At 38.9% G+C, this 22,944-nt stretch overlaps 1 protein-coding gene across 3 annotated transcripts in view; it reads right to left on the bottom strand.

The window, feature by feature from the left end:
* Positions 1-13,855, bottom strand: part of aldh18a1 (aldehyde dehydrogenase 18 family, member A1) — a 68,515-nt gene extending 54,660 nt beyond the window's left edge. The window contains exons 1-16 of one of the 3 annotated variants that reach the window (XM_074619596.1): positions 13,698-13,855; positions 12,616-12,765; positions 11,298-11,402; positions 11,015-11,173; positions 10,340-10,430; positions 9,815-9,939; positions 8,467-8,611; positions 7,876-7,949; positions 7,562-7,661; positions 6,403-6,623; positions 6,155-6,292; positions 5,877-6,072; positions 5,101-5,222; positions 4,783-4,969; positions 2,899-2,994; positions 840-2,711 (exon numbers count right to left, since the gene is read on the bottom strand). In XM_074619596.1, coding sequence (XP_074475697.1) covers positions 2,515-2,711; positions 2,899-2,994; positions 4,783-4,969; positions 5,101-5,222; positions 5,877-6,072; positions 6,155-6,292; positions 6,403-6,623; positions 7,562-7,661; positions 7,876-7,949; positions 8,467-8,611; positions 9,815-9,939; positions 10,340-10,430; positions 11,015-11,173; positions 11,298-11,402; positions 12,616-12,759 — 2,100 coding nt within the window. In that variant the 5' untranslated portion in view covers positions 12,760-12,765; positions 13,698-13,855 and the 3' untranslated portion in view covers positions 840-2,514. Of the gene's footprint in view, positions 1-839; positions 2,712-2,898; positions 2,995-4,782; positions 4,970-5,100; positions 5,223-5,876; positions 6,073-6,154; positions 6,293-6,402; positions 6,624-7,561; positions 7,662-7,875; positions 7,950-8,466; positions 8,612-9,814; positions 9,940-10,339; positions 10,431-11,014; positions 11,174-11,297; positions 11,403-12,615; positions 12,766-13,697 lie in introns of those variants that run through there. The other 2 variants (XM_074619598.1, XM_074619599.1) reach the window with 2 other exon arrangements.
* Between the last annotated feature and the right edge of the window lie 9,089 nt (positions 13,856-22,944).

Genomic DNA, 22,944 nt, shown 5'->3' with positions numbered 1-22,944 from the left:
GGGGCAGCCCTATCCACTTCAATAGAAAATCCACCTTAAAGACTTTAAAGTAAAACAGAGAATTTCTGTCAGCAACCTGAAAATGGAAGCCCTCCATATCACAACAAAACACTCCTCAGTGTCCTGTTAATACTTAAAGTAGAAAACTGGTGTTAATAAAGCATCTGGGTATACACAATAGGTACCGTTACTGTAGCAAACAACTTTGATGTAATATTGTAAAATACAGTTCTATAAAACACTGAGCATCAAACAGGCAATACTCAATGTCCCTGGATTGTTCCTTCTCTACCTCAAGTCATTTAGATGATATTTTCAATCGCTTCACACATAAAAAGGACAAAAGAGTGAGATCCGAGTTTTGTCTCCCTCTTCATCTCTGAACCCTTTGGACTTGGTGATGGGAGGCTGATTGAAGGGTAAGTAGTGCGTTTTAGAGAATGAATTCTTTAGATGCTGGAAGAGAGAGAGAGAGAAAACGAAAGAAACGGAGAAACCCAGAACACAAGCCTGTGATTCCATTATTAGTCTCAGTTCTCCTTCTCCCTCTTTTCATTTCTGATGGCTGGATAATTAAACCTCTATAGTATTGTCTTCCATCTTCTTTGCCCCACTTCCAGCAATGCGAATTCCCCCATGGGCAACTTTAAAAAGGCCCTTTTTAGACATCTGTTTTTCAGATCAGCACGACTTTTTTCCCCCCATTAATTTGTGTTCTTTGTGAAAGTAGAAAGACTAGTGCCAGGACAGAGATGAACATACGTGTAAAAAAAAATCCTCAACAATTCAACTGAGCAAAAAAAAAAAAATCAAAGAAAGTAAGAAAAAATATCCAAATATTCTTTTTCAACCTGTTTTTTTTTATTCTACAATACTGCTATTATACAACCCAAACCAAATCCTTAAGTGTGCGTTGCAAGACATCAGATAGGAGCTCAGAGGCTGGAATGTTACAGAGCTTAATTTAAAAGCAGTCGCGTTCTCCCCTCCAGCTTGAAGGAGGCAGCTTGTCAATTACTGTTCCTGCTCTGACAGAGGCTCTGGGCGCCACAATGAACAGGCAGGAACGCAGCAAAGCATGGAAAAATGAGCACAACTTGTAACAATGATCAAATAAATAAAAAATGGTAAATAAAATGGATGCATACAAGTATTCTAACTTGCACTGCTATAAAACAAAACGGGCAAATACTTTTGTATAAATGTTCACCATGCTATAAATTCACGTAAATTAAGTTTTAATACTGGAAATCTGAATCTGTAACACACCAGGATTAGGTTAAACTGAGCAATTATTTCTACTTATAAATGCCAACTTGGAGCATTATTAGTTCCATGTCTGAAACCTAAATACCAGCAACTCATCTATTCAGAAACATACAGAAAAACACCTGGAATTACAGCAAGAAAAGAGAAAAACAGATGTTACATGAACAAAGAAAGCTTACAGTGCTATCAGTATGAACCTTAAAGAACCAATGCAATCAGCTAAAAGAAAATTGGGCCTTACAGTTATAAAATATGTACAATTATAGCAGGAACTCGATTATTTTTGTGAAAATAGACAGATATAAAATAATCAAATAAATTAAATATATTTAGATAAAGACACATTATCATAATACTGTGTTTTTATTGGCTAAAAAGAATTACTAACTGTTGTGACCCTTGACCAGATACTTAACGTTTGGGAGGCTTTACACAATAAAATCGGAAAAGTAAGTACATGTTGTTTATGTCTTAGATTCTCATTTTGACTCGCATGTTTTTCTTAGACTCTTAGATGTAAGAGTTTCATTGGCAACGACTGCTTCTCTGTAATTGTGCATATGAAAATAAAGCACTTGAAACTAATGATTAATAATATTTTGACGTTCTTCTCTCTCATACACATTTTATGATTTTTTTTCTGTACCTGTGTTTAGTTGCTTTGTTTTGTCTCGTCTTCCTACCTCCAAGCAAAGTGTCCTTGGCTTTCTTGAAAGGCACTATATAAATGCATGAAATAATGTCTCTGTGAATTAGTGTCAGTTTCAAAAACACGTCCTGAGATTGCGTTATTAAAAATAGTATTAATTTCAAGCACTTCCTTTGATACATGTATGATAAATATTGTGTATTTACTTTGTCTTAAAGAAAGTAATCTTAGTTAACTCCCTTCTTGCTCACAGTTTCTCCAATTAATGCATTTTTGTGGAGGTATTGTGTTGTGATCGCTACATAGTGCCTCCTGCAGGAGCCTACGAGGTGGATTTACTTAACTCATTTAAGACTCATAAGCTGAGGTAGAATTTAAAACATTTGTAAACTCTTATTAACGGTCTGAACAACTTTGTGGTTGTGCTGATAAAACGGACCATTGGTGTGTTAAGCTTCTCTCTCCATGCTGTGTGCTTCTGAGGTTTAAAACAGTAACATCAGCAGTAAAACCCCAGAGGGAGCTGCTGCTGGTGGACAATGCAAAACCATAATAACCATTGTTAAGGCCAAGTGAGTGTTGAGAAAGTCTCTGGTCTAGTTGCTGTCTCTCTGCCCAGGAAGAGGCTGCCCGACAGGCAGGTTTTCATGGAGGTACTCCATGCTACCCTGCTCAGAGAAGTCGGCCACTGTGTGCCCGTCACCTCTCAGGACCCACTTGGTGGTGAGCAGCCCCTCCAGGCCGACAGGGCCGCGGGCGTGAATACGAGCCGTGCTGATGCCTACCTCTGCTCCTAGAGACAAAGACAGAAGAAGAAAGACAGCTATAGTGAGAACGGTAAACATCGTGTCCCATGTGTTGATAGAGTCTGCAGTTTGAGAGAATAACAAATGAATAAACGTAAGAATATGTAGGCTGCTGAAAAAGATTTCACAGGAAAAAAAAGGAGGCAACAATATGGTGATAAGACCCCCACATACCCAGTCCAAAGCGGTAGCCATCAGCGAAACGTGTGCTTGCGTTCCAGAAAACGCAGGCGCTGTCCAGCTGCTGCAGGAACTGCTCCGCTGTGTCCTCTGTAAGAGAAAGACAGCTTATAGGTGTTACTAGCTCACAACCTTTTATCTCTAAACTAACACCCTTTCAAGCATCGACATGAAGTATGTGACAACGACAACTATTTATTGTGCCATAGAAGTCGAGTTGAAATAATGCAATTATGTACTGAATAAGAGCAACAGCTTAAAGAAAAGCTCATAAGATAATTACAGTTCATTCATAGCTGCTACTGCAATCACAAACACCTCTGCCGATGTTACCTTAGTACACACCCAGTGCTGTAAACTCTTAAATCATGTGAACTGTGACTTTCACCCCAAAAACACAATCTACATATCATTTCTATCATCTTGGACAAGTCTATACAGGTCCAAATGTCAGCAGGAGAAATCCCTGAGTTCCTATATGGCTTTAAAATTCCTCTTATCTTCTTATCTATCCATCTATCTATCTTCTTATCTATGTATCTATATATCCATCTATCTATCTATCTATCTATCATATCCAGTGTGTCTCTATCTATCCATCTATCTCCTTATTCTATCCAGTGTATCTATTGTGTATTTCTATATAAATATCTCTACTTTGACATTAGGTGACACAGACAAACAACTGAGTGCATTATAATTCATTGAGGTACCTGCTGTGGTCACCAGGTGGCAGCCTCACATCCTTTCACTGCAGGTGAGATTAATCCTCAATGTAGAAATGTGAGTGAACAGCACACTTTGGGTGCGTTCAAAATATCCATACTTCCATATTGTTTAGTATGCCAGAAAGAAATACCAGGATGTCCCTACTGCATGCGGTCGCATTTTGCAGTATGCAAGCCAGCATGCATCGCAACATCGACTGAGCGGACGAGACAGCACAAACAGCACATTGACGGAAGTTGCAACGACAGATGACAAGACGACAGATATAAGCAAGAGGGTCAAAGTTCAAGATGCAATGTTATGACGAAGACAATTGTATGCATACGGCATGCAACAGGACGTACTTTGTAAGGGCAGCTGCAGTACGAACTAAAAGTAAAAAGAAAAAGTGTGCGATTTGGAACGCAGCCGCTCACTTTTATTCTGACCACCTAAAGAAAAGTGTGAAATATTCTGCATTTTTGTGTTTCAACCTATTATGAGGGATTTACACCTCAAGTTTTTCAATGCATTTTTTTTATTATGTACAGGATTTTCTTTTGTTAGAATGGTTCCTTTTGTTGCAGCCTGTCGCTGCTATTTATGTGACACCTTTAATTCCTGTCAAGATTTCATGATATTCCCAAAAATTGCCCAACAAATGAACACATCATAAATATGTTCAACACTGTCTGCAAGCAATACGGCCACAGCCTTTAAACATCAGGAAATACTCTGGACACTGCACAGCATGGTTTCAATCAACATGAGTTAGGAAGACGTGGTGTGATGGCTCACTTGAAAGACAGAAATGTGTTGAAACTGTTACATGACCCAAAGTTACGACTCTTTTAAACTGTGTTTTAGCATCTGCTCTACATGTTAAATGGGCTCTGGCCGCTACATTGGAGTCACACAGGGAGGCTGTGCACTCATCCTGACAACAAGGTGTCACTGCTCATTAGTCCCGGTGGCAGAAAGTGAGATGAACGGGGAAGGTGAATCGAGAGAGTGAGAAGGAGAACTACATGAAGAGGCTCGGCGCAAGGTGAGGGAAGATTTGCCAGAAATAATGCAACACTGCTTCTTTTGAGTCATGCAATTTGTTTTGCCATTTTTTAAAATCCAAATTGATAGAGAAACACAACAAGAACATATTGGTTCACCTACCATTTTCTGTGATGATAACGTCTGTGTGGGAGCTGCCGTACTTGTGAATATGGTCCACAGCCTCCTCCATGCTGTCCACCACCTCCATGCAGCACTCCAGGTCGCCGTACTCTGTCCTCATGGACTTTGCCTCCGATGGGCTGAATGTCAGGTAGGAGGCGAACCGAGGGCCCGCATGAATCTTAACCTAGTGACGCCACAAAGAAGAAAGATAAGTAAGATAACAAGTCCTCTTGTAGGAAAATATATATTAAAATTAAGTTTCATCTTATGTTGGATGACTAGTTAAGAATCTGAATCTTATATAAAAAGCTTTACCCGTTCAGTACGCAGCATGTCAATGATCTGGTCAAACAGTGGGGTCCTGAGGATGTCCCTGTGAATCAGCAGACTCTCCATGGCATTACATGCAGCTGGGTAGTCACACTTGGAGTCTCTGACTGGAAACGGGAAAATATCAGTCAATTACTGCCGTATTCGCAGCTGGTTAACGGGATAGTTCAGGAGTTTTGAAGTAGGCTTGTATGAAGTATTTGTCCATAGTCAATGTATCACCTACAGTAGATGACGGTCGGAACACCACCAGCTTGGAGGAGCTTGCACAGGAGCAAAGCAATGTACTGCTGTGGACAGGGCTGGCAGCAAAATGTATTTTAGCCACCTAAAAGAAAGGCCCACCTAAAAAAAGTCTATGTCAGTTTAAGTGTAAGCTATATACAGCTATAGGTGAGCCTTTCTTCTAGGTGGCTGAAACATGTTTTTCTGCCGGCCCCGTCCACAGCAGTACATTGCATTGCTTCCGTGTGGTAACCCCCATCTGCTTCTCCAAACTGGGGGCGTGCCGACCATCATCTACTGTAAGTAATACATTGACTATGAATAAGTACCTCATACAACCCCACTTCAAAACACCCAAACTATCCCTTTAAGTACAGTACAAGCCAACATACATGTCTGGCAGAAATGGCCAGTTCTACAGCCACAATTAACTAACATTTGGTAAATGTGTGAGTCGTGTTCATTTACTAATACGGTAGAAATGTACACATGAACTTCTAAAGTACAAGTCAGCAGGGAGATTTATATGTGCTGACCAATTTTGATGACTTTGTCAACGCTGGCCTCTGCGTCGACGTAGACGTGGCAGATTCCCTCGCTGTGACCGAGCACCGGGATGCCCTTGGCCGCCCGCTGAATGTTCCTCACCAGCTGGGACGAACCTCGAGGGATGATCAAGTCGATCATCTTGTCCAGTCGGCACAGATCCTCCACATCCTCACGAGTGCTCACCTTGTAACAAATACAGGTTTTGTCAACCACAGCAGCTACAAGCTGTACTGGCTATAATAAATGTATAGGAAACCTATTTTACCAGCTGCACTGCCTCGGTGACTCCGTGCATGGAAAGGGCTTCCTGGGTGATCTGGTGGAGGACCCGGTTGGTGTTGGCTGCCTCCTTGCCTCCCTTCAGCAGGAGGGCGTTGCCGCTGGCGATGGCCAATGCTGACACCTGGAGAAAAACATGCAGGGTTTGTGATATTACAGCAGTCATGTCAAGAAAGTCTAGAAAAAAATGGATTTGCCAGATCTGTCTTTGTTACGGCAGCTGTGCCTGGATACCTGAGGCAGGCAGTCAGGTCGGGCCTCAAAGATGACCAGAAGAACTCCAATGGGCACCGTAATCTGCTCCAGCTCCAGGTTGTTAGCCACCCTGGTCCTGCGCAGCACACGACCCACACTGTCCTGGGCGGCCACGGCGATCTGGCGCAGACCTATGGCCAAGCTGTTGAGTTTGGCTGGTGACAAGCTCAGACGCTTCAGCATGGCTGCTGGCAAATGGCCTGCAGAAAGGAGAGAGAGCAAGGTTACACTTTAAATCTTATTAACTGATGCAAACCATAGAGAAAGAAAGTGACAGAGGCGCACTCTAGTGGAGAGATATTTGAACTGCCCATTTGGAAATATTTACAAAATTATCTCTTAGGTAAGTTTATGTTGAAATATATTATGAAAGCAATGACAATGAGATTTATTTTTCTCTTGCCAGAGAAGAATCAGAAATATTTACTGATCCCTTCGGGGGAAATTGGGATGTTACAGTAGCTCTTATATAAAAGCATAATGAAATATAAGAAAAATAGAAATAAGGAGTATGTAACATATAAATTATGTACATAATGCCACAATAAATGTAGAAATATAAATAAATAATAAAAACAAGAATAAGAAATATGTACTAATATGTGCATCAAACACATACAATATACTGTATAACCAGTGTAAATAAGTAAATACAAAATAAAAATTAAAAGAAATGCTGAGAAGTGGGATCTATTAAGTGTGTTAGATATAAAGTATAAATAAGAATTAAATAAGAATATTTCTTGAAATGTCGAGTATAAATGCAGAATTAATGACAGTATTACACATTAGAATTGTATCGAACAAATAAGATAAAGAAGAAAGCTAAAAGTTGGGGGGGGGGAGGGGGGGGAAAATAAGAAAACGAGCACGAGCAACTGTAACAGGCTGCATGCACGGTCGGCACATGTGCACTTGATGAATCTGCTGTTAAAAATCTGTTCATGGATACATGAAATATTTTTTTTCCAGAAGGACCTAAAACACCTCTGCAAAAGATTATTTTTTTTTTTTTTAATGTTTGCATTAAACAAGTAAATATGGACTTAAAACAGTGCCGTAAACTTTGCCAGGTACTACACTACACACTACATCCTCTCTAAAGCTGTCAAACTGACTCAATGTGGGCCTCTGTTACCTGCATTCACAGCCAGGTCCATGTCCAACTGGTTGGCAGCCAGAATCTCTTCCTTCTTTTCCGTCAACAGATCTGCTAGATTGCAGATGATCTCACTCCTCTGACAACACAGTCAACACAATAACAGGCAGGATGAGCATGGAGCACATCTATCCACAAGAGGTCAGTGTTTCTCTGTATCTGATAAAAAAAGGTAATCTTAGGACCATACTTTTAAATTATTAACATTACTTTACAAATAAACTGAAATCCTTAAATACAACTAATGATGTTAACTGAACACATTTTAGTTCATATTTAAAACGATGTGCCACCTGGTCTGGGAGCAGAGATGCCAGGGTTCTTCCAGAGTTACGAGCCATTTCTGTCTGATGCTCCACAGTTGGTCCTGTTGAACGGTCAGGGAGAGGACAGACTTCACTTAACGCACACTCAGTTGCCAGTTTATTAGGTACACCTAGCTAAACACTCATGTAGTCTAATACAACAGTCCGACAATAAGTCCAACCATCATGCAGGTTATAATGTTCAGTTTTTGTTGAGAAACAGACAGGTGTTGACTCAACTTTATGAGTTTGAGACTGTAATTTGTGGAGCTGTTATAGATAAGTGTTTTTTAAATATTTAGTCTACCTTAAGTGATATAAACATGGTGGACAAAATATTAGAAACACTTCTTAGTATGATGCAAAATAACTCAACAGCACCACAAACTACAACCTCCAAAATGACCATAACATTGAATCAACACCTCTTTTCAACTGTTTTAATAAAAATCTTCCTGAAGGATTGTTGTATTAAACTGGGTTGATTTTAGTAAGGTGTATTGCAGCTTTAGTATGGCTGCAGTAATACTAAAGTGAGAAGAGGTTGAGGGAGAAAGCATGCAGCCCAGGTGAACTCACCAGCAGGTTTGATCTCAGAGAAGAAGGTCCCCACCTTCTTGCCCTCCACAATGTCAGTGATGACATGACCTGTTACTTTTGGGTGGGTGCCATTAGCAATGACCACCGAGGTGCCACCTTGCAGGGCCCACAGGGCAGCCTTGACCTGCAGAAACACACCATTTAAAAAAAGGTCTCTCTAAAGTCTCTACTTTTCAAAACCATGTTACCTTTTTAAAGAAGCAAGACAACATTTTATAATTTTTTTGTTGTCTGACTTTGAGACAACAACACACAGGCAACTGTCAAAAAAAAGGTACAGCTACAGTAAAGCTGACAATTTAGGAATTGTAAGCAACGGTGGAAGAAGTACTCAGACCCTTTACTTTAGTTGAAGTGAGACAATGTGAAAATACTCCATTACAAGTTGCCCTGAAGGGGTTTCTTTCACAACAATGACCCGCTAGCTGTACATTATCCCGCTTATTTCACAGCTACTTACTGAAGAAATCAACATTTTGACACAAAAACAGTCCGTCAGATTCCGACATCTGAATTGCGCCCATAGCAACGGTCTGTTATACAGAAATTACAGACTGCCTTGATTGACCAATCAGAATTCAGTATTCAACACAGCCGTGTAATAAAATATATTAACATTTCTCACTTGGACCTCTGTATGTAATGGGCTCGGTTTTAAAGCTGGAGTGAAGATACTAGTATCGCATGAAACTAGAAAACCTAAGGCATGGTGCCAAACATGGGTTATTCTATGGTGTTCCTCAGGGTCTTGGTGTCTTAATGTGGTATTCTGGATGGATTTTTAATTATTTTTATAGATTTGAGTGGTGAAAAATTGTTAAATTTAGCACCAAATCTGTGTAACAAATGGCATCGACCCAAAAAATTGCTGCTACAACTTATGAGACATAATTGAGTATGGGAATGGCCACAATATACTTCTAAGCCCTTATACACAATGCTACCAAAACACAATGTTTATATACAGATTTATGACCAACTAAGAACAACTTGACACACAGTGCTGAGCTGCATCTCAAATTAATCTTCAGTTTCCCAGCTTTCAGATGATGTACACCACTTCTATGTGAAATCTACTGCTGACCTGCTATCTCCCCATAAAGACCCCCTGTCCCCCCCCTAAAAAGACAAAAATAATGGGTCTATGTGGGTTTAACAGGTTTGGGAATATATTTTTCCTCTAAAACATGAGTAGAAAATTGAAGTAGAATAAAAACCCATAGTACAGGAAGCTTTGCACTTTGCCCATCTAATGAATGTCTACCAAGAAAAAGGTTTTTTACTTGAACTTGAGTTTTTTAACAGTGATTGAGAACCTTCAACATACCTTGGCCTCCATGCCTCCAATCCCAACTCTGGACTTGGTACCATAGGTGATGGACTGCTGGTCTCCAGGGTAGAAGATGTCTATGAGCTTGGCGTCATCTGTTCCAGGAGGGCTGTCATACAGTCCTAAGAAATCAGCAATTCTTACACAACTTGTTTGCTCACACATGGGTCTAAAACACACAATGCAGCATGAACAACAACCCTAAAACACATACTGGCAGATAAATAAACTGATTCTAAACAAATGTGATAAAACCAATGATTCTTAACCTTCCAAATCTACTGAATAGATGCTGACTGGACCCTCACTCAGCCATGACACACTCGCATGCACACACACACACCTTGTGGCAACCCCATCAGCATCAATTTCAAACATGAAGGCAGAAGGTCTGTGTTTGTCTCTCTCATGTGACTCTCAGTTGACCCTGAGAGGAGTGGTTTTTTTCCCAGTGACGAGCGCAGACAGATGGTGTTGTTACCTAACCGCTGACCCAGACTGTTGTTGTGGCAACGCACATACCTTCCACGTCAGACAGCGCGATGAGGAGGTCAGCCTTCATCTCCACAGCTAGCCGCGCCGCCAGACTGTCGTTGTCCTTAATGCTGATCACCTAAAGAAACAAAAATATGCTGATGTAAGCTCCTGAAGACAGAAAGTCAGCCATCTGCCATTTGCCCATCTGGGCCTTTTCTTAAGGGCTAGAGGCAAGACGATAAATAGAAACAAATATCTAAAGACGTATGTCACTCTGCTGGACCATCAGGGCAAATTTTACTGACAGTGAGGTGAGGTGAGGACGCAAGGTGGAATTATCTCCAAGAAAAAGTTGTGTTAGTTAGTTGTTAGTGTGAGTTATATCTGCAGGAGAACAGGTGAAGGAGGCGTCTACCTACAGGAGTTAGTCCCGGCCCCTTCAGACTGCACCAGTGACGGCATGCACCGCCATCCATCCCCTCCCTACATGGCATGCACATGCCTTAGCGGTTGAGGGCAGAGCTGATGAGGTGAGGCAGCGTGGCAGAGGCGTTTCAGCGTGAGTGTGTGGATGAAAGAAAATACTGTAGCTAATGAACAGTGACTGTCATACTATATGAACACTGTTTCTACCAACCACTTCAGCACCCCTGCTGCCACCACCACCGCCGCTGCCACCGTCACCACTACCAGCGTCGCCCCCATGCCGTCTGTACCCACATTTACCCCCTGCAGGTCGCTGTTGGGCTCCGGCGGGGGCACCACGGCGTCGTTGGTGTTGATGATGGGCACGATGTTCATACGCAGCAGCTCCTGCAGCGTGCTGTTCAGATTCTGCCTCTTTTGGTCGTCGTGGAAATCCAGATTTGTCACCAGGACCTAACGGCAGAGTTAACAAAAGAGCAGCGAGTGAGAGAGACGGATTAAAGTATGTCACTCTGCATAATGCATAAGCTTATTGAGCACTACAAAGTGATTATTTTCCTATGAAGTATAGAAGTACCTGTGCAGTGCAAGTGCTGTATTGGGTGAACATGGCCTCATACAGAGCCATCAGGCCACTCTGTCCAGCCGCAGCACAGGCCCGGGCCTCCAGGACCGGCAAAGACTGCAACACAAACATCTGGTTACAATGATTCTCTGGATAAACACATTATTGCTTCAACCAGAAACACGCTTCAATCAAACCACACCATGCCAGCACAGGTGTTCTATTAGGTTCAGGTAAGCTGGTGTGTCAAAAATAATAAAAATTGTATCCACATACCCTAACTGTGAGGGAGTACTGTATGTAACACAGTGAGAAGATTCTATTTAAGGGATAGTGTAGAGCGAGCCGGTCATTATTGCGGAAAATAATCCCAATAGGGTGAGCAGGACCCTGACGCACATTCAAAACAAATTGTATTGATTTAAACACTATTTTATTGTTTTAAAAATCTATTTTAGTGATTTAAAACTTGTTTAGTGATTTAAAAACGTTTACAGATTCATAAACAATTTTATTGATTTAAAAAAATATATATATTTAAAAAATATTTTATTGATTTAAAAAATATTTTATTGATTAAAAAAATATTTTATTGATTTAAAACGGTTTTATTGCTTTTAAAAATGTTTTATTGCTTTTAAAAATATTTTATTGCTTCTGCTAAAAAATAAATTAAAAAAAATGGTCCTCTTGCTGTGTACTGAGATCAGAACTGCGTCCATAGCAATGGTACGTTATTCATAGCAGCGATCTGCTATAATGAAATAACAGAATGCCGTAATTGACCAATCAGAATCGAGTATTCAACAAAGCTGTGTAACAAAATATGTTAGACAACAACTCTTCTAATCTAAAAGCTGGCCTGTCATATGATGGTATTAATATCTAACACACAAATTTGCTGTGAAAAGGACGATATATTTGGTCGAATGACAAAATTAATAGAACACCTTACATTGCAGGTCAGTCAATACAATGGCACCATAGCATAAAACTACTCACCACAGAGGAAGATCAATGCCAATCTGATAGAGTCAAGAAACACTGAGCACATTAAGCTACACAAAGGTAGTATTTACTGCAGGCTATTGTACAGCATTGCATTATATTAGACGATACCAGTACTGTGTGCATTCACTGTATATTCAAGAAAAAAAAAAGCATCTGGTGTTTGTTTTCATGTGATTTACTACAAGTGCCAAATCATTGAGGTCACCTCTATTTACATGATTGAAAGTTTCAACCCACAGAGAGCAGCAACAGCACTCAGTGTTGATTTTACACTTCAACATCACCTTAAGCCTCAACACATCCCTCCACCTTTTCTCACCATGTCTTTGAGCTGATTTTGTCCTGAGTGCAGCGCCTGTCGGACGCTCTGGGACAGCAGGATCTCATGTCTTAATCTTTGCTTGCCGAAGGCCACGGCTCCACTGGTGACAATCATCATCTCCCTGCCTTGATTCTGCAACATGGCCACCTGGACAACCACACACCCAATTAGGACTCATACACCACAGCTGGACACACAGTTCAGACTCACAGAGGATTCAACTTTAAAGGTTTTAGGTTAAAACATATTTTCTTACTTACCACTTGTGGTAATTAACCATGATGTTATTTTTTGTTTTAATTGTAAATGTTTTTAGATATTTATCCCTGAGATTTCTGCCTCTACTCCCACACAATGAGGTGAATGCTCAAAACAAGAAAAGTTACATTCAATACTTAAATTGTTTTTCCACAAACACTACTTTCTAACACAGAAACAATCCCTTTGAAAACTGTTCACAGCATGTTTGGTGGAGTAACATGGACATTTTTATTTTATTCAATGACAACAAAAGTCAATTTACCTATTGTACTCTTGTGGAAAGATATCTCAATACCTGGGGAACTAAAACTATCAACATGAATGAAAGAAAATGTTTTTTGTAATTTGGTTGAACTGTCCTGAATTTTCACTTCATATAAACTGTATTTATTCAGATTGTCTTGTTGAGATTGAGATCTCTTTTTCAAAAGTTTTTGCTCGTCTTTCTAATAATGAAAGGTTACAGTGCTCCAATACATCTCATACTGTAGATGGTAGTAAAAGAAAAGAAGAGGAGGAAAGGAAAGTTGAATATGTAACAACAACAAAATAATTAAAATAAAATGAGTTAGAATCAGAAAAAAAGTATATTTATGTTGATTAATATGTTTGTGAGCTCGTCTACTGATTAACATAAACTGCAGTGAAGGAGGAAAACAATCATGAACACTCAGTGATAGTTTTCATATCACAGAACTTGAAACAGATGGTGTTATTTCCTGCTGATTTCCTTCCCATCAATGATTTTCTACAGGACCTAGAAGTTATTTTATACTTCATTAAAGTACAGTTTGTGCTGGTTTCTTTTGGCGTCTCACCTGCTCCACAATGGAGGCCAGCCTCCCCAGAGCCAGGCCACATTCATCGCCACGGGTGACCACAGCGCTGCCAAGCTTCACTACGATCCTCTTGGCCTGACGCAGTTCACCGCGGTGTGCGAAGGAGCTGCCGTGGGCTCTCCCCTGAGGAGCTGCATAGGAGGGAGAAGATGTTATTTTTACATTACTGGTGAAATGTTACTCATTGGAAAACACAAGGAGAAGTAACTTTGAGCAACAATAAAATGACAGAAAAAGACAGACCAGGCATTGTGGAGAAAAATCAGAAGCAAACTATTGTGCAGACTTGCTAAAGGTTCTGTCAAACGTTACCATGACACTTTGTTAGGAGATTCATTTTTAATAAACTTCTACTGAAAATGAAATCAGAAAGCAAAATAATTAAAAGAAAAAAAACAATGTAGTGGTGTAGGCAGCACTTTCAACTGTTTGAAAATTGTGCCCATTTGTGCCCGCAAGAGAATTTCCTTTTGTGAAAGTGTTCTCTGAGCTTGCATTAGCACAAATCTGAGGACATTTTTAAAATCGGTCATTGATGTTGAAAAGTGAGTTTTTCTTATCATACTATATATAGTCTTTGGGCACATGGTACTACTGTTTATTTCCTATGCATTTAATTGTATTTTGTATTTTACTTTAAAAAAACAGTGGTCCCATGCTCCAAAGAATAGATATTGTATGATAAGAAGATGGCTGTATCTCAGAAACCACAAGGAGCACAATCAAGTATGGTTTGGTATCTATGAACTCATTACAAGTTGAACATTAAAGATATGCACACATATACAGTGTAAAATAAAATTTAAAAATAAATCCAATTGTCAACACATTTGATAAAACACAATGTTAGTTTTTAAAAATCCTGAACTTGATTATTTATAAAAGTGTGATTTTTCATGTGATCTAAAACTTTAGACCAATCTCAACAAATGTTGTGTCATTTTTCCTTATCATACTCAATATAGACTTTGGGCATGAATGGGTTAAAAAAAAGTATATGTTGCTGCTGTATCAATATATTGGCGTAAACCTTTCCACACAAAACACTGCAAACAAACATGTTTTGCTGGTTTTCATTGATTACACGACTGAAACAAACAGAGCAAAGCCCACTCCTATGTTCATCTGTAACCCGGGAAACAGATAATCACAGCCTTCAAACTGCCACATCAGCAGGGCACAAAGGCCTGCGCTGCTGACATTACACATCTCTCTGGAGCAATGAGGCGCATGAGAGAGAGAGAGATAGAAAGAGACAGAGACAGAGAGAGACAGAGACAGAGTCAGAGACAGACAGAGACAGAGACAGAGAGAGAGAGAGAGAGAGACAGGCCCGTACATCTTGTTCAGATTAGAGTAGGCCAGAAAACTCCCTGCAGGCACAATATCTCAGTCAAAGTTGGAACATTATGTTACAACAGCAGCTTATTAAGTGCAGCTCTGAAATTCACCACATCTGCCTGCAGATTGACTGTATTGAATATGTTGATTTGGACACAACTTATTAACAAAGACACTCAAAGAGCATTTTAAGTCTGAAACTAATTATTTACATTATCGATTAATCTCTGCTATTTTTTCAGTAAATCATGTAGATTATATGATGTCAAAAAACATTTAACAGTCTGAGGTGACCTCTTCAAATTGCTTGTTTTGTCCGAGCAACAATCAAAACCCCTTTTTTTTTTTTAAACTTACAGTAACATAAACCAGAGGAAAGTAAATGTCATTTCTGATTGATAAATGGCTTAATAAATTATATAAACTGTTGTTAATTTTAGGGCTGCAGCCAACAATTATTTTATCATTGTTTAATCTGTTGATATGGGTCAATAATATGTCAGAAAATAGTGAACATTTTCCGTCACAGGTTACTAAAGCCCAAGAAGAGGTCTTAAAATTGCCTGTTTTGTCAGAGCAACAATACATTTTTCTTTTTTCTTTTTTTTTTTACAGTAACATAAAACAGAGGAAAGTAAATGTTTGGCATTTCTGCTTGATAAATGGCTAAATAAATTATCAAAACTGTTGTTAATTTAAGGCTGCAGCTAACAATTATTTTATTATTGATTAATCTGTTGATATGGGTCTATAAAATGTCAGAAAATAGTGAATATTTTCCCATCACAGGTCACTAAAGCCCAGGATGATGTCTCAAAATGGCTTGTTTGGTCAGAGCAACAATCAAAAACACATTTTCTTTTTAATTTACAGTAACATTAAACAGAAGAAAGTAAATATTTGGCATTTCTGCTTGATAAATGGCTTAATAAATGATCTAAACTGTTAATTTTAGGGCTGCAGTTATATATTGTATAACAATTATTTTAACATTGTTTAATCTGTTGATATGGGTCTGTAAAATGTCATAAAATAGTGAAATATTTCAATCGCAGGTGGCTTAAAATTGCTCTAACAGCACTCCAAAACCCCTAAACAAATCAGTCAACTGTCACATAAAATACAGAAATGCAGAAAATCCTCAAACGTGAGAAGCTAGAATTAGAAAATGTTGGCATTTTTTGCTTGAAAAATGACTTCAAAATACTTAATAATAATAAATATTCTGTCAATTACCTAATGAAGAAATTGATTCAGCAACAGAGCCTTTATATTACAACACAATCCTCTCTTTTTAATCTAAAGATCTGGTGTAACAAGTTACTTTTCTGTAATCCATGCTGCTGGATGACTGAGAACAGACTGCATATAATGTAAACACAGTGGTTGCATGGGGATAAAGTGTAATCACAGTGTGTCTCTGCTGCAGCATGGCTTGCCTTGTGTCAGTGGTCTGCAGAGCAACAGGCAGACGTGTCTCTGGTAATCCAGGTGGATCCTTGAACACAGAGTCAGCCTTCTCAGCAGCATGGTCATTCTAATCCCTGTACAATCACACAGAGACACACAGAGAGAGAAATGCACAAAGAAATTGGAGGTGAGGGTTATATTTAAATATGCAAAAGTGATCCCCAGTATCCTAATGTGCAGTGATAGAGTTTGTTCTTACTTTACAACCTCCTGTAGTCCCAGTGTGGTTTTGTCCTGTGTACCTGAACTGTGCAACGTCTTCTATTGAGTTTTGTTCATCTTCTTTAAACAGTTATTCCTTCATTTATCACTCAAACATGTCTACAGAGGTGGACTCTGCATGTGCAGGACTCCTCCCCTGACTGGCTGAGAGAGTTGCTGATGAAACTCACTGGTGCTGTGGAGCTGACGTTCAACCGGAAGTCTCACTAACGTCACCACAGCGTCTTTAAATTAATTATTAATTAATTATTATTAATTAATTATCACTCTTGGTCGCGTTGACAATAAAATTTAAAAAAATGTTGCTTTTTGGAAAGAGAAAAAGCCTCGTAGTTTGGCTGTGAAGTGGCAGGATGTGACGTCAGGCCGGCCGGCGAAATACGGAAAACGAATGAAAGTGACGTTTACATTTCAACATAAAATGTTGCTTGTTAAAAAAATTAAAAATGCATAATGTTTTTTTGCTCTGGTGTCCTTAGATGACAAAAATATCCGCGTCAAAAAATAAAATACAATGATATATTAATATTATTTTCCACTTTCACTGAGTTAAGTCCTTTAACAAACTTCAGATCATAACTTTTAACCTTTAAATGTAATTATTTTCTGTAAACTAAATTCTAGGAAAAGATTTGGGAAAAAACTCAAACCCTTGCCAAAATTGAATGCCATATGCATTAACGCAACCAAAATGATTGAAAACGTAAAAATTAAGAATATAAAAAAATTTCCCTCGTGATGCAGGGTTAACCAACAATCACTTTAAAATAAATAATTCTGTTACTAATAAAATCAGTTATTGTAATTAGATCTACTCCATTGATCTATTGATCTATCTAATTATATCTATGTAGTTGAATGTAGTTAAATATATCAAGTTGAATATAGTTAACTAGTTGAATCCATCAATCAAATAAATCTAGTTTGCCCGAACAGTGTGCTTAACATACATACGTTTGCAAAGGTGTAGTTTAAGAGGTTAAAAGATCATGTGCAAAATATAATGTTCTATATTATTATCACGCAACTTTTTCCCTACTGTTTTTTTATAACGGTCCTGAAAAGAAGTTAGGTAGTGTTTTTGCAGTAAGGTGGAATTTATAAACATGTTTGCAGTATACAAAAAGCAATGACGTATAGTATTTAGCATGCTGACTGTAATATGGGCACACAACTCATATTTAATCACTGCATAAAAATCCTGGCTCAGGTATCGATGAGTATTTATAGCAATAACATATTCTACATTGCTTTGACACGATTAGCTCCATATGTGACAGTATGTATAAATATACAGGGCCATCACAGTTTAAAATCAAATGTTTTCCATCAAGGTCTACACACTTCATTTCTTCTTACTCACAGTTCATCGATCTGAAGCTACTGTATATGGGAAGACAAAGGTGTATAAATGAACCAACTGTATCAGTTCTTCCACTAACTTGTGCACCTTTCATTTGCACCATGTGGTGGAGAAATCACAGGACCGCTGTAGAGATGAAAGTTTTCTGTACCTGCACTGTCCTGCTGAGACAAAATGAAAAGTAACCCAGAGCAGAGTTGACCGACACCGTCGGACTCCCACTGCCCTTAGGACCATAGATAACTAAATTGGCTCCTGTAGCTCTGGCTAAATGTGTATTATTCCATTATATATGCCCTGTTCTTTTCTCTGTTGTCCGCTCTTGCCCTTTATCTGTTCTTCTGTGTTCCTCTTCCTCTTCGCTCGTTTATCTGTCCATCTGACTCAGGGGAAGGGACTGACCCTTACCTTTCTCCTGGCTCCACTAATCCACTAACGTGTGTGTGTGTGTGTGTGTGTGTGTGTGTGTGTGTCTGCACAACCTTTTAACTTATTGCTGTTCATGTTGATCCCTTTGAATTGGTAGAAGTACTGATTTTAGTAGGCCCCTTCTGACCCACATCTATGGTGCTTATTGCAACTGATAACGCCTATGCAGAGACGTCTCCAAGCAGTTCCCAGTAATGGGATGATCTCAGATAGTTTGCTTATGACTTTGGCCCAGTGGGCTGAGCCAGAGAGCGTGGATGTAATAACCTGTTGAAGTGGGACTTTGCTTTGGATAAAAACCCACAAGTAGAGGTTGAGGTTTCTTTGGAGGACTTTAATATACAGTACATACAGTTTTATTTATTAGTATGATTTTGTGTGCCCTCTTTATAAAGCGTCCTTGGGTTTCTTGAAAGGCGCTATATAAGTCCAATTTATTATTATTATCATTATTATTATTATTATTATTATTATTACAGTAATTGGGTTGAGTTGTGTTGGACTGTGTGTGCTTCATTCATTGTGCCTCAACTCATTATCTCCCCGGTCAAAGTGGCAGCATGTGGATTGTCTCTAATATCAGCATAGACAGTCTAAAATAGCAACAGATACACAACTATATAACCCCTCTAATACTCAACCCGCAGAGTCCAGCTGACCAGTTTATCCACTGAAGAAAAGCAGATCAGAGGAGCTGCACCGTTTCCACTGAGGATCAAAAATTATCTGTGGAAAAGTTCTGACAAAGACGAACTACAAAGGGAAAGGTTGTCAGCAGCAAACGGAAAAGTAGAAACATAAAGAAGGTTTGTTAGAAGAAAGGATCAGCAGGAAATGTAAGTTACATTGCCGTTTTACTATCCAAAATTCCAAATGTTACTATTCATTTTGCGATTACTGTGTAATGTGTAATGAGAATGTGTCATTTTAAATACTTTTTTTCATGTGAAATGTCACAAATTGCTCTTTAAATTATTCGAAAAACATTATAATGTTAAAAAAAATCACTGAAATTGTGATTTTTAGCCGCTAGACTAGATTTAATATCGTGCAAATGGACCAAATATCACATAAAATCTGTTGGATTCCTTTAAAGACAGAGAGGGAGTTTTTTTTTACAGCACAAAACACATGAACACAGGAGGAAAACTGTTAAAAATGAGGACAATTATGGCAAAATTAAGATGGCATGGACTCATTTACTCATGAGCACGATCATGTCTCAAAACGTTCCACATTTCATCCAAATTAACTGGACAGTCAGTGATATGTTAATGGTACAACATCACCTTTTGGCCACAGTCCATATCTTCTCAGTTATTTTTGAATAAACCTGTCAGTCATTTAATATGAGAATCTTCTGACCTCTCTTATCCAGACAGGACTGGTGTTTGGTTTGGTTGGTGGAGGCAGCAGCCGGGATGAGCAGTGTGAGTGGTTCAGGTAGAGCTGAGCTGGAGTGCAGCGTCCTGGAGGAGGACTGGCAGACCGGGCAGAGCTACACGGCTCACTGGCACAGCCTCGCCTTCGGTCCACAGCATCACTGCAGGTTAGCGACACATTCACTCAATGATATTTGATAATAAAGCAAAGTGATAGGGGCAAGCGTGTTTGAGATGCTTCCGACCCTCCTACAGGCCAACAGCGATGGAAGCAGAGTGCTCAGGAAAACACTGGGAGGCCAGGATGATCCTCCAGCGATTCCTCTCGGGGGCCATCAGCAGGAATTACCCACATCTCAAAACACTCTGGACCAGACGACCCCATCAGCCCGTCTCCGACCCCTCTGCCGCGGGGCCGAAGGTGCTACAAGGCCCAGAGTGCTGTGCGACCACCAGACCAAGCATTGTGTTAGAGACGAGGGAGAGGAAGACTGTGGTGAAGATGGCAAAGATGCCGAGGTTCCTGGGCTGAAACTTTTGCTCTTGATAAACACATTTCGACAAATGCAAATTATTATATTATTCAACTTAATTAATGATAGTGTATGTTTGTAATAAAATTAGATTATTGTCACAATGTAATTTGTTTTCCTGGCTAAAAGCATGACATATTAACTATCTGTTTGGTTTTTCTTAATGTGAAATGAAAAACAAATAACTGTCATGGAGAGATTTAATCATTAGCATGAAAAGATTTTTAGATTAATGCTCATAATGGGTTATGTTGTTGGTCCTTTCAGGCTAATAGTTAGTTGCATTTTCATTATGTGTCAAGATAGATTTTGTGTAGAAATATGGAGAAGACTGAGGTTAAAATAGAACTTCTATGTATTTTATGTGAATTTTAATTGATCGCTTTTCTGTTAATCTAAACATAAATGAATAAATTTGAGGATAAATTATGCCTATATTTTTAAATGTACGCTGTTTTATTTCTTCATTGTATTTGCAAATGGGAACATTTAGCAGCTTTTACAATCAAATTTCTGTCCAAAAACCATAAACACTGACTGTTTACAGACTCAGAAGTATAATGCCAAAGGGAATTTAGTAAGTGATGCATTCAAATTCTCCTGGAAAAGAAAAACCCTCGACGCCTTTTACTCAGTCTGACTTTAATTGTAATCTCCAAATATCCTTATTTTAACTATCAGTCGGCAGAATGCCACACCCAAAATACCTTGTCTCCCTCGGACACTGTAATATTTTGAATGTCTGAAGAGGGTCAGTGTGTGTGTGTGTGTTTGTGTGTGTGTATTGTGGTTCAGCTGCCAGGGATGAGCGAGGTGTTAAGAGACTCCTGAGGAGAATACGTTTGATTACTACATGGCTGTGTTCCACATTGGTTCAGCTGCTGCTTTGGGATATGCTGGGAATAGACAGAAAATTAATTCAATCAGAGGATGAAGCTGGCTGTTTAGTCAGCTGGCTGCTGCGCCTAGTGGTTTAACAAATGTACCAAGTTATTTTAATGGAGCAATAAATAAGATTTGTCCCATTCAATGGCACAAAAATAAACATAATACTCAACATCTACAGTGAAGTGAGGAGATAAGTTTGTTGACATTCTGCGCAAAACTGAAAATATCATGTGAGGCACTAAATTAACGATTATTTTCACAAGGTTATGTGATTGAAGTCAACACTAAGCCCTTTCAAATTTATTTCATCACAAGGTATTTGTGAGATTGGAGTCAGATATAAGCCCTTCCTCATTCTGTGGTGGTCAAGGTTGGAAAAGCAGGACAAAAGTTTAAATTGTGATCAGCCATCCAATACCAAAAAATGTCTGTATCAATGACTAGTTATTCTCCATCTGCCTTAATGTTTTAATCTTCTTTGTGTGGATAGGTAAAAGGCTTTTTAAATTCTGAAATAGTTGTGGATAAATATTACTAAATATTCTGCAAACCTAAACTTTCATTTGTCTCCAAAATATGCATACATGCATACAAGCTTTCAAATTAACTTTTTACCAAAACGTATCTTTGCTCATCCTTCCTCTTGGCTATCATCTTGCTCCTTTTTGATGGACTTAGTGAAACCCAGAGGTGGAAGAAGTACCTATCTTCTACTTAAAGTAGTAATACCACAGTGTAGAAATACTCTATTACAGGTAAAAGTCCTGCATTCAACATTTTACTTGAGTAAAAATACAACAAAAACAGTATTAGCGTCAAACTTTACTTAAAGTACCAAAAGTAAAAGCACTCATGCAGAATGGTCCATTTCAGAATAATATTATATTGCTGGTTTATAATATTGATGCATTCATGTGTACATCATGTTAATTTAATGGTAAAGGTGGGGCTAGTTTAAATTACTTCAGATACTTTTGGGTAGCGCACCCCGTCCCTCTTGTTTTAACCTATAATACATTTATATGTTGATTACATTTTGTATTATTAATCTGTATCTGCCAAGTATCTAAAGTTGTAAAATAGATGTAATGGAGTAAAAAGCACAATATTTGCCTCTGAATTGTAGTGGAGTAGAAATATAATGTAGCAGAAAATGGAAATACTCAAATAAAGTAAATCAAAATTGTACTTAAGTACCTCAGTAAATGTACTTAGTTACTTTCCACAACTGGTGAAACCATTTATATTTTGAAATGTATGCTCAAAATAACACCAGCTTCTTTCTACTCCCTTCGACAACCTCTGATTTCGTAATCATCTACTGTCGCCTGTCAACATGAGAGTCTTTTCCTTAATTGCTACTGTACCACTCGCCATTCCCCATCTCTCCGCCACTCCGTACAAACATCATCAAAGTCAAATGGCGACATGGAGATGGAGACAAATCTGTTTGTGTCTTTCAAACAGGGTTGCCTGAGTCCAAACTGCTCTATCTTTTGCGTGTAAAAGGCCCTTTAGAATGATTGTGGAGATATGGCGGGCCTCTGAGAGGTGGGTGGAAGACCTGAGAGTCCATTAGTGGGTCTAGTGTTGGAGGA

This window comes from Sebastes fasciatus, chromosome 20 (assembly GCF_043250625.1).
Source record: "Sebastes fasciatus isolate fSebFas1 chromosome 20, fSebFas1.pri, whole genome shotgun sequence".
In the NCBI taxonomy this organism is placed as follows: Eukaryota; Metazoa; Chordata; class Actinopteri; order Perciformes; family Sebastidae; genus Sebastes; species Sebastes fasciatus.
The sequence above is the reverse complement of the archived record's forward strand: the minus strand, read 5'-3'. Positions and strand labels throughout refer to the sequence as shown.